The following is an 11,762-nucleotide window of genomic DNA, read 5'->3' as shown; positions in this document are numbered from 1 at the left end:
TGAGTGACAGGAATTGTTCACTATTTTTGTTTATATGGTAGAAACTAAATGTTACAAATTTATTCCATCTTCATGATTACAAACATTACAGGCAAGGTGGGTAAAAAAGGCAAATAAAGCAATCTCTTTTCTCCTATTTAACCAGATGAAGCATTTTGACATTTTTATGATATGCAGGTTGTCTTAATTCATTCACGGCTCATTGACTTATTTTGAAATCCAGCAACAGCAAACTTTGAAATGTGGGATCTTCCTCTATAGCTACTCCAAGTTAATTCCTGAACTACACTGTGAACTCAGAAATGATACTCACTGAAACACTCTTGAAGCTTTCACATCTTAATCTGACACCTCTTATTAAGGCAGGGAACTGTCTGTTAAAGACTGTCTTCTTAGCTAACCCAAGCCACCAGCAATCTTAACCACTAAGTTACTACATAAAAGTAAACAGCTCCTAATAAATGGAATATTGCCTGCAGTATCAGTAAACAAAGGATGTCACAGTCATCAGTGATTGCAGCCAAGCGGCCACCAAGGAAGGTGAGCTGGTGACCCCTGAGGGAACTCAGGAAGGAAACAAAGAATACCTGTCATTTAGCAGCCATCAGACTGCAGCCACTCCCTAAGGTGAGCCCTGAGGAAACTCAGGATGTGAAAACACTGGATACTGGCCCCAGATAGCTTAGGTGCATATCAAAAGAATGATTTCAGTGAGCCCAGATTCTTGCATCTTCCCATACATAGGAAAGCACTAAACTCCATTTGGGATTTCTGGTTTTCTTTAGTTAACAGTAATCTTTGATGTTCTGACTACCTGCCCTTTGTTGCAAACGCCTCCTCAGGGTTACTTGAAATGCTGCCTCCCTGGCTTGAAGTCCTAAAAACTTTCCGCCAAATAAAACATAATTCTCAGCTTCTAGGTTGTGAATAATTTTTTAGTTGACACTTCAAGCATTGACTGAAACTGTTGTGCCAGATCCTTTTTCAGAGGATTCACTCCCTGATAGAGAGGTCCTAACCAGCTCTTTCCATGAACAGTGACTCCAGTACAGTGTACCTACTGTCCAGAGTATAAACAGAGAGGTCAGGTAACCCTAGTCATCCTGAGTAGTTCATCAGTATTTACATACAAGGTATATTTTAAGCTGATCCCAGACCAAGTATTGCAACTGTAATCCCAAGAAGTCGTTCATTTTTAGCACACTGAGTTCCTGCAAGATGCCAGGGCAAGTGAGAAACCACCTCAAAGCAAAGAGTTCATCATCTTCAGAAACTTGGTGGTGGTGGTGGTGGAGGAATAAAATTCCTCCTTCTAAATTCATCAAATCAATGGGTCTTCAGTCTTAATTGCTAAAATCCAGAGTCCTCAATCCCGATTTGAGAAGCCCATTTTCAAGATGAAGAGCTTTGAGTCTTCTATTTGCCATGGCCCATGAACGCAAGTCCTTCTATAAGAATCTCCTCTTTTATTGCTTTCTGACACACCGCTGAAGATGTTGTTGTGCAGTTCCAGGAGCTGATCCCTTTGAAGAACTTCTAGGCCAACCAGCGGTGGAAGCCCCAGTGGTACCTCAGCCTCGCGTTGGTGCTCGTGAAGGCGGTGGCGATGGCGGTGCGCTCTGAAGTCATCGCCTGCTCATTAATTTCTCTTCCTAATTCTCAACCCTTCTTTTGAGACACAGCTGGGTACGTTCACTTTAAATCCTTCTCCAAAAATGCCTCAAGGTCAAATTTCAAATAGGGTGGTTAAGGTAGGGCTCAGAGAGGCGTTGACGGGTGAGGAGTGGAAGGGGGTAGAGGAAGGCATTGCAGGCAGGGAAAACAGCCAGGACATTATTATAAATAACTGTGACGTCTTGTGATACTCAGTAAGATTCAATGCGTGTTGGAGCCATTGTTATGCTAATTCTTTCCCAAGAGGTTTTGATTCCGGAGGAGAGAACCGCGGGGGTCGGCGGGGACTTTCTTAGCCTGAAAGGTTAACACCGGCAGCGGCAGGGGAAGGCTCTTTACGGCTTGGTGGGGCAGACCTTGGCTGCAACCCGCAACGGCTGGGAATCGCCAATCTGCCGAGTTCTGTTGCCCAATGTACCCGGAGCAAGAGCCAGGGCGCAAATCCTGTTTCTCGGCGGCCCCAACTTCCTGCGACCTCGGTGTCCAATCAGTGCAAAGGTAAACATTCGATACGGAGTCGGCTGGGAAGTCAGTCAGGTAGCCGCTAGACCACGCAGTGCGCAGCGGATGGTAGGGCTCCAGTCAGGCCACGGCTAGCCCTGCCCTTCCCGGATCGCTCACCCGCCCCCTTTCGGCCACGCCCTCGCGGCGATAGGCCGAGCATCTGGGCCGGGTCGCTACGCGATTGGCCGGGACGACGGGACGCCGGCCCCAGACGTGCCACGTGTACGTAGGGGCCGGCCGGAAGACTAAGGCTGGAGCTGACGCGGCCGGGTTTGGCCGGGCCGGGCTAGGCGATGGCGGCCGTGGAGCGGGACGGGGATCAGCTGTCCGCGCGGCCAGCCCTAGAGACCGAGGGGCTGCGCTTCCTTCACGTCACGGGTGAGTCGGCGCGGGTCGCAGGGCAGCGGGTTTGCGCCGCCACCCTCGGCGCGCCGCCATGTTCGGTGAGTCGTTCTCCTCTGCCCTACGGGCCGGACCTGGCCGAGAGCCGGATGTTGGCGCTGCACGCAGGCCCGGGCGGTGGTCCCGAAGCGCGCTTGGAGGCCCTCCCAGAGCGGTGCTTCCTCGGGCGTTGCGGTCGGCCCTTTTTTGCGCGAGTTCTTTACTTTATGCGAAGCAAGCCTTCCGGGTTTGCGGTTGCTGGGGTCTCTCCGCCCTTGGCGTGTGCCTTCAAGCCTCAGCCCCTCGACTCCGTACCCCCACTCACGCCCCCAAAATCCGGCGCTGTATCAGCCCTCCATGGGCACTCCTTTCTATATGTAGTCTGGATCTGAAAGGCCTATGCCCTCCTGAGTCGGATACACTTCCCTTCACCCCTCAAAACCCAGCTGGCGTGCCCCACGTCCTCCGGACTTGCCCCTCCTATTCCCCAGGTAGCTGAGAAGTCCCTTCTCAGTGATCCATGAATTGTTATACTACTCGTTATTTTAACTGCCTACTTAGGTCTTCAGCTACACCGTGAAGGTTTTGAGGACAAGGAGCTACGCTTATTTTGCTTTTGTTTAATGTTATAGAAAAGTCCAGTGGTAATATCATTTTTAGTTTCTTGAAAACTATTTTCTTCTTTTCAGTGGGCTCCCTGCTGGCTACCTATGGCTGGTACATCGTCTTTAGCTGCATTCTTCTCTACGTGGTCTTTCAGAAGCTCTTCACCCGGCTGAGGGCCTTGAGGCAGAGGCAGCTGGATCGAGCTGCCGCTGCTCTGGGTTAGTGCCTGATAACAAATGAAGACGTGGCTTTACGCCTACTTGTTTTAGTATTTAAAAGTTAGTCTGTTGTTAAGAGTAAGAAATACGTTTCTGATCTGTGTGGGAAGAAAACTGTTTTATGCTTAGGAAATTGGTTTTGGTGATTTGCAATAGTGTTGTTTTGTTTTGTTTTAATTTCAGAGTTTTTGATGGGATGAAAAACCCGCTTGATGGTGTGTAGAGCACTCACTGCATATTGTGTTGCATGGTTTTTCATTTACAGGAGAGATTAAAGTGAAGACTTCACAGCTGCTCCGTACTTATGGGTCTGTCTACTAAGTCTCATTAATCTCTAGAACAATCGTGAGTGACAAACTCAGCCTTAGTTATTCACATCCACCGCATTTTGATTTTCACAACTTACTCATCAGACCTGATATCGGATTACACCTGACTGTTTCAAAAACTTATTCCCTCTAAAACAGTAGCTTTAACTAGTTAGAAGCTAGAGTTTCTGAGGACATATTTAAAATAAATGTTAAGTGTCTTGAGAATAGCAGTATAATTAAATAAATACAAATCATCAGTCATCTGAGCCACCACAGTTACTGAGGGTGGGGAGGAAAGCAAACATAACACAAATGTAGTTATTAGTAGAAAGACTTAGAAAATTCCTTCACTCTCCTCTCCCATGAAACCCTGTGGTCCTGCCATTATCTCAGCATTTTTGGTTGTTGGCTGTATATCCAACAAAAACTACAAAGTACAAAGTAAATCTTGCTTAAGTTGCAGGATTTTGTGAAGTGGATGACTGGTGTTAGAGAACAAGTCACCTGGTACAGCCATCTCTGGCTCTGTGAGACCTGCTGACAACTGAGGAGTAGATTTATAAGATAATGGGACGGGCATCTCAGAAGAGGAGTTTGTTGTAATGAAGCATTGCAAGAAGTGTATGTGCAGTGAAAGGTGTTACCTTGTGTTGTACAATTTTGTTAGAAAAATTAGGTTAAAAAAGTCCACACATAATTTTATTCTAAGAATGATCCAACAGTTCCAAATGTTACCACAATTCACATTTCTAGAAAGTGGAACTAATTTTGTTTTTAAAGATAAAGGTCTAGTCATCTCTGTCACCACAGACACACCCTGTGCTACTTTGGCCCCCGTTTTACGTGGATTCAGTTAGGTGACCTGTTTCCACTGCTAACTATCTATAAGTAATGATGATCGCATATCCTTTGGATGATACTGATGTGAACATATAAGTTCCAGTTTGTTTCCTTGTTTACAAAATTAGTCAAACCACTGCCTAGTTCCCCTTAGTGCTCCTTAAACACAGTGGTCTGAGTAAAATAGAGAACTTGATTGTATATTTATATAATTTGCTTTGTTTTCTAAACCAGATAAAAACAGATACCTGGGGTGGTCATTTCTGTTAATGCTAGCTGGAAGGATTTTTCTCTTTTTTTTTTCCTGTAAAAACAAGGATAAAATACCTGACGATCTTTACCTCTTTCTGGTGTAGACCTGGGCTAATTAGGTGATGGCTAATGATCAGAAAACTTTATCTTTCCTTGGTTGTCTTCTAGAATTCTGGTCAACCTAGAGACTGGGTGTTAGGAGGTATCCAGGTTGTGGAATGGAATCTCACTGGCCGTCAGACCACTTATATTTCAGTCTCGGAGCCCATGCCAGACTCTCTGAATTGGAACTGCTCAGGGAGCCCAGAAATCTGTTTTGAACAGAGATTTCTGATGCTTTGGATATTTAACAAGGGCTATGAACTGTGGCGATGGGATAGTCTGCTGCCCCGCCCCCCCCCTTAAGCAGTAAAATATATGCAGAAGAATAGACTTATTCATGTAAAAGTATATTCTTGCATTGCCTGACTTCTGTACACTTCTAATAATATAGACCTCAAGAGTTTCCATTTTATATTACACAAGGTGCTTTATCCCAATTTCTTTCTGACATTTTAGAACCTGATATTGTTGTTAAACGACAGGAGGCTTTAGCAGCTGCTCGTTTGAAAATGCAAGATGAATTAAATGCACAAGTTGAAAAGCATAAGGAGAAACTAAGACAGGTATGAACTGGTTTTAGTTTGAATACATGATATTTGAGGTTTAGTGGGTAAAAGTGTGTGTGCACATGTGCATGCGCATTAGGGTGGATACAAAGAATAACTATTTCAGGCCGAATCATTTCCACTTAGCTAAGTATTGCTCAGCATGTTTTCCTTGTGCAATTTCTTACTGTTTAGGGGGAAATACTCTTAAAGAAGTGTGTCTTGTATTTATGTTTTTACTTTTAAGTGGTTCCCTCACGGCAGCATTTCACCCAGCAAAACTGTTTGCTGTGTACAGGAGCCATACCACCAGACACACATTCAGCCTCTTGCTCCATGGTTGGTCTCAAGCCGAGCATGTCACATGACCTGGCTTGGTGCGGCTGCTCTTCAGTGGATTGAAGGAGAGCCAGGGGAGGGTGGCGATGGGCTCAACCCAGGGTCAAGATGGAGAGCAGGAGATGGAGTTTTGAAAGATTTTTTTAAAGACACATGGTTTGGTTGTAGGGGTGGTAAAAGGTTTGGGGGGTCGGGGGGAGGAAGAATCAAAGGCTGCTATTGAAGTGATCTGAGCAGCCAGGTGGGTTGTGCTGCTCTTCACAGGAGTAAGGTCACCCACCAGGTTGGACCCATTCTCTATAACTGAAACAACTAAGTGTAGACTCTGCTTTCTAGTTTCAGTGCAGATGTTTCTGGGCCCCTTTTTTTCTCTTCTGAAGGAAGCCAGAGAAGTTGGTCTTCCTCCTGGTCTTGCATGTGTCTCTGGTGTTTCCAATATGGAGTACCTTTCTGCCACTGCTGGTTCTGCATGGTCATCCAGTACATGGCTGGTCTCCACAGCTTGGTTGGAGCCCAGAGGGAAAGGACAGAATAAGACAACACCTACTACACACATTCGGCCTTCTTGGTCACCTTTCTCAGCAGCCTTCTTCAGTGTTCAGTGGGTTGCCCATCTTCCACTTAAATAGTCACCTAAAATGTACTAGCACATTCCTATTATTTATGTAGTTTTCTAAACCACATGAGGTTAAAACAAATTCATGATACAAAAATCTGTACTATGAAAATTAAGTCTCTGCCTTCCTTGCTCCCCTATCTACTGCTGCTCAAGCATTCCATGTTAAGCTTTCTAGGTGTTTTTCCAGAAACATTTTATCCATATATAAACACATGCATGTATCATTTTTACATAGAAATGGCAGCATAGTATACATAGATGCCGTTTTTAAGCAGTTTTATTTTAGTTTTTTCCTTTGCTGATTTCCAACCATTTGTTTTGTTTCTGGAGCCATAGAGTAAGTTGAATTCCTTCTACATGTCAAAATTAATGACTTGAAGGTCTGAGTTTTTTGCATTAGTAAAACAGCCTGATCATTTATCCAGTTTGTTGATGTAGCTGAAAAAAATTTTTAAAAGATTATTATTTTTTTTTTCTTTTTTTTTCTTTTTTTTTAAAAGATTATTTTTAAAAATTGTAGTGTGCGCCTCCTAAAATTGGAGAGAAGATAGAAGCCTATGTTCAGTTTTAAAGTTGTGGTTCTGTGTATTTAACAAACTTAACAAACAGAATCTGCCTGACTCACAGTTCAGTCAGCTGTCTTATTTGGTCTCAGGATTTATCAGCAATGTTCCATTCTGGTGTTTTCCATGTTAGCTATGAGCATAAAACAACCTTCAGATCAAGAGACTGTTTCCTCTTTGACTTCCTGTACTTGCAGACAGTGGAAGCATGAAGGGACAGACATGTGGATTTAGCAGTGATGAACCCTGAAAGCCATCGAGAAATTTCTGGATATGTGCTTTCTAAGGCATCTTCTTACATATCTTTGTGATATCACAGTTTAATTGGAACCAGAATGAACTAAAGTTTGGGTCTGGATTCTACTGGGAATAGAGAGTGACTTGTGTGTGAACTTAAGTTGCAGTACCCAGTTGTTCTTCAAGGAGGAGGAAGCAGAGTCAGAGACCCAGGGCACTGTGTTTCCCTCCTGTTTACTGCATAATTACTGTATAAGCTTTCTCAGGTGCTCATTGTTGGACATAGTTTTCTGCTGAGATTAGTTTTCCTTTATGCTCCCATAGTATTTGACTTTCAAAGAACTTTCAAATCTGCTCTCATTGGATCCTCATAGCCTTTGAAGTAGAGGGGTTAAGTGAGTTTCCTCAGGTGACGCAACCAGGTAGCAACAAAGCAGGCCTGCCAGCCACATTCACCCTTTCCAGGTCAGCGTTATTCTCCATTACCAAAAATGTCCAGTTTAGAACAAGAGTCGGTATTCTTTTCTCTGTGACACTTTTTGCTTTCTTTAATAGTATACAAAAACAAAAGGTTCTGTTGGTGAGTTAAACTCACACCACTAGATGACAACTGTTTTATTAACTGAAGAAAGTGCAGGTGAAGGTGTGTTTTAAAGGACATTTAGATTAAAAGTTATCAAAATTACATTTTCTTTGAGAAAGATGGTAGCTTATGAATTCATACTGTACAACGTGTGATTCTTCTCAGCTTGAAGAAGAGAAAAGGAGACAGAAGATTGAAATGTGGGATAGCATGCGAGAAGGAAAAAGTTACAAAGGAAATACAAGAAAGCCTCAGGTGATGTAGCCTTCATTGGGTCTTTGTTGCTGCGCACGGGCTTTCTCTAGCTGCGGCAAGCTGGGGCTACTCTTTGTTGCGGTGCGCGGGCTCCTCATTGCAGTGGCTTCTCTTGTTGTGGAGCACGGGCTCTAGGTGCATGAATTTCAGTAGTTGTGGCATGTGGGCTCAGTAGTTGTAGCTCGTGGGCTTTGTTGCTTCACAGCATGTGGGATCTTCCCGGACCAGGGCTCAAACCCATGTCCCCTTCATTGGCAGGTGGATTCTTAACCACTGCGCCACCAGGGAAGTCCCTGGAGTAGAATGTTTTTAACTAGATTCTTAAGCCTGTGTATGTTCAAACAGGAAGAAGACAGTCCTGCGCCTTCTACTTCATCAGTCATCCCAAAACGAAAATCTGACAGAAAGCCCTTGCGGCGAGGAGGTAAGTACCAAACATCAAAGCATTCTGAACAATTACAGGATACATTTACCTTTAAAAACAAGATTCTTTTTCCTTGTTTCATTGTCCGTAAATTGAGACTAATTCCTAAGTTTAGGGTTATGAAGATTAAATAAAAGAATCAGATGCAAAGCAGCCCTCAATGGCTGGAAGTCACCAACGTGCTGAGCCCTGTGGGCCTTGGGCAAGGATGTGGGCTCAAGTCCTGTTTCCAGGAGGCCTATAACCTCCTTGGCCTCACAAAGTCAGCATTTGATTGGCAGTTGAAAAAGGAGGTCACTCGAGGCCCTCAGGAAATAATTGGATGGTTGCACTTGTATTTTAGTATTCTCACTGTAATTTAGTATTCCCACACAGTCCTATAAAGGGAGTGGTAACTGGGGCGAGGCATAGTATTGCAGGTAAGTTTGTCAAGGGGCTAGGACACAGGGGTTTTGGTCTTTCCAGCCAGGGCCACCTTGTTTCTTACAAATAACTTTCTCAAGGAGGCATGGACAGATGTTCATTCAGAGAGCTTCTGCATGCAACATCCTTGAGCCCTCTAACCATAGCAGTCTGTCCTTACCCCATCCTTAAGGACTTTCACGTCCTTTTGGGAAGACAGGACTCCCACACAAATGAAAATGAGTAACCTTTGTGATCTGCCAGGAGTTCTCTGTTAATCCTGAGAGAGGGGAGGGCAAAGGCATTAAAATACTTTATGTAGGAACCAGTTTTAGGCCAAAGACTATCCTCCGTCCGGGAGAGGGGTTTTCTGTGGGGAGGTGCTGCAGAGGCAGAGGTGTGGAAGCCTGGCTGGCCTATTGGAGGACTGTCAGGAGTCTGGAACCTGGGCTCTGTGCAGACTGGACACAAGTTGGGCTGGGCTCTGACAACACCCAAAGCTGGCTTGCTGTAGGGAAGTGGTGTGTCTGAAAAGGAAATGCTTTTTTGAATCTTTTTCTTGCTCCAAGCAAGGAATAGTCTTACAAGACTATTTTTCAGAGCAAAGGGTGGTGGTATTTAGGAGGGAATTGTAGAAAATGGAATGCATCCAGAGCTAGGGGCTTTGACTGGCCTGGCTTTACAAATAAGGAAACTGAGACACAGGGAGTTAGTGACCAAAGATTCTGTAGTAAGTAAGGAGCAAAACCACCTCATTTAAGGTCTTGCTGGCTCTAAAGCCTGATCAGTCAACCTGGTTGCCAAATGTCCATTAACTTTAGGAAGTGGGCAGGGATGGGGTTGGGGACTGGGGCATGTGGATTACCCAGTTCTGACTAGTGGAAGTAACGAGTTCCATTCTTTTTGATTTTGGTTTTTTAAATTTATTTTCTGTAGGTTGAGCAGTTCTTATTTGAATGTATACATTATATTAAGCACTGCAGTTAGAAGCCTTTATATACTTAAATCTAGCCATCTTGAGAGGTTTTTTGGGCAAATTTTTTTGTGTGTTTTGGGTAGTTTTTCGTGTTTGGAGAGTTAAAACAGAGAAACTGAATGGCTTGTTTTATTCCCACCAGAAAGTTAGTTCAAACTGCAGTGACCATGTAAATTTTTTTTGTCATATGGTAGCTGAAAGTTGTATGAAAATGTTTGTGAGAATAGAATCCATATCTTTGCAGTGCTTTGCATGTCAGGCTCACAATTTTATGTTTGATACAGAACATTTCCAGCACTGTTCTGCTTTTCTCTTGTCACAGGTTACAACCCTTTGTCTGGTGAAGGAGGTGGAGCCTGCTCCTGGAGACCTGGACGCAGAGGTCCATCGTCTGGTGGATGAGGCTAAGAATCTTGTTAGTGTTGCTTTTGACACTAGCAAGATGAATCCTTAACCCTCGACTCAATTGCCTTATGCACGCTTTTCACAGTGACTACCCAGGGGGAGGGGGCTTTCTTTCTGTTCTTAACTGCATCTGTGTCTTCAAGGGTTGAAGGCAGCATATAGAGCATGGACGTGGCCACTAGGCAGTAGTTGCAGTTGATCACACTGCACTGAAGCCAGTGACTGTGTTCACTGATTTCATGGGTCATTGCTAGTTGATAGCTAAAGGCCTCCAAGTGATTGGCGATCTTGATAAAAGAGACCTGGCAATGATCCTTCAAGTTAACAGGTCCTTGCTGGTAGGACAGTCTCTGTGACAGGTTGCGTTGAATGATGTCTTCCTTGTAAATGGTGAGCCCACCAGCGAGGATTACTGATGCAGAGAGTTGATGGGGTTGTTTCTGTATATTTATTTTTATGTACAGAGCTTTGTTAAAAAAAAAAAAAAAAACTAAGTATAAAAAAAATTTGCAAGGAACATTTTCAGCATCTTTATCAAATTTAAGGAAATTTCATTATGAACTTGAATTTGTCTATCTGATATTACACAGCTTTTTATTATTCATAACCTCCCACTAATATTATTTTCCCTTCTCATTATTCCTCACCTGCAATGAGCATGGCAAGTGGCAGATAGCTGTAGTGATTTTCAGAGTTGGCAGGCTCCTTGGGGTTTATCCACAAAATCAGGCACTTGGAGTTGTTTCTGAATTAAGAGGATAAAGAAACATCTTGCCTAGAGGTACCTCAGGGGCCAATGAGGTTTCTGGGAGCCCTTTGGGTCATCCCTCTTGCACTCATTTCTTATGTACTTGTCTAGAACTTTGGTCAAGTATGCTATAAAGGGCCTGATAGTAAATATTTTAGACTTTGCAGCTGCGTAGTCTTTATATTTTTACATTTTTAAAGGATTGTTAAAAACATTTAAAAATTCTTAGCTCATGGTTGGATTTGTCCTGCCTGCTATAGTTTGCTGATCCCTGCTTCACATCAAGATTTTAAGAAGGAACAAAATTAACCTGCAGAATAGTGATGATTAGCTGGGAAAGTATTCCAGAAATGTCTCATATAAATTAATCAACATATGTTGAGTATGTGAAATATTCTGTAGTTGTCTCTTGACATATATAAAGGAAAAATATAGTTTGGTCTTAGGGGGCTTAAAATCTCCTGGGGAGGGCTGGAGGGAGTGAAAACAGGATTTTGAAGACAGTGTGATTGCAAACAAATGGGCAGAGTAGTCAAAATCAAGTATTTGAGTCGGAGACATTTGAGTGAAATTTTGAGTGGAGGAATGTGGGAGTTCCTGGCAGAAGAGAGGGTCATTGAAAACCAGGGTGGGTCTCCTGAGGTTTAGGAAAGCCCTTGAACCTTTATCTGAGTTACCAGTTTTTACCCAGATTGGCTTTCCACCAGCATGGAAGACTCACAACATGGGAAGTTTTAGACTTAGGTTAAAATATTCCACCCATGTTTGTTATTTACAT

At 43.5% G+C, this 11,762-nt stretch overlaps 1 protein-coding gene across 3 annotated transcripts; it reads left to right on the top strand.

Moving 5' to 3' along the window:
- Nucleotides 1-2,393: 2,393 nt before the first annotated feature.
- On the top strand, nucleotides 2,394-11,148 carry SELENOS (selenoprotein S). Of its 3 annotated transcripts, none has more exons than XM_027083242.1 (6): nucleotides 2,394-2,556; nucleotides 3,249-3,383; nucleotides 5,345-5,451; nucleotides 7,940-8,029; nucleotides 8,375-8,453; nucleotides 10,154-10,872. In XM_027083242.1, exons 1-6 carry the CDS (start codon nucleotides 2,472-2,474, stop codon nucleotides 10,231-10,233), a joined length of 576 nt encoding a protein of 191 aa, XP_026939043.1. In that variant the 5' UTR covers nucleotides 2,394-2,471; the 3' UTR covers nucleotides 10,234-10,872. The 3 variants fall into 3 exon arrangements, with proteins under 3 accessions (XP_026939043.1, XP_026939045.1, XP_026939044.1); XM_027083243.1 differs by lacking the exon at nucleotides 2,394-2,556 and adding an exon at nucleotides 2,600-2,621; XM_027083244.1 differs by lacking the exon at nucleotides 3,249-3,383 and having other exon boundaries at nucleotides 2,415-2,556; nucleotides 10,154-11,148.
- The last annotated feature ends 614 nt before the right edge of the window (nucleotides 11,149-11,762 follow it).

The sequence above is a fragment of the Aethalodelphis obliquidens genome, unplaced genomic scaffold (assembly GCF_003676395.1).
Source record: "Aethalodelphis obliquidens isolate GAN/ISIS:26980383/991018 unplaced genomic scaffold, ASM367639v1 scaffold49, whole genome shotgun sequence".
NCBI lineage: Eukaryota > Metazoa > Chordata > Mammalia > Artiodactyla > Delphinidae > Aethalodelphis > Aethalodelphis obliquidens.
Note: the sequence above shows the minus strand (reverse complement) of the source record. Positions and strands in the feature narration are given on the sequence as shown.

What these genes read in the sequence shown, in the direction of transcription:
- SELENOS (XM_027083242.1), top strand. Translation starts at nt 2,472, where the DNA reads ATGGCGGCCGTGGAGCGGGACGGGGATCAGCTGTCCGCGCGGCCAGCC. An exon ending in GCGCTTCCTTCACGTCACGG is followed by an intron (nt 2,557 to 3,248) that starts GTGAGTCGGCGC and finishes TCTTCTTTTCAG; the next exon opens with TGGGCTCCCTGCTGGCTACC. An exon ending in AAAGCCCTTGCGGCGAGGAG is followed by an intron (nt 8,454 to 10,153) that starts GTAAGTACCAAA and finishes CTCTTGTCACAG; the next exon opens with GTTACAACCCTTTGTCTGGT.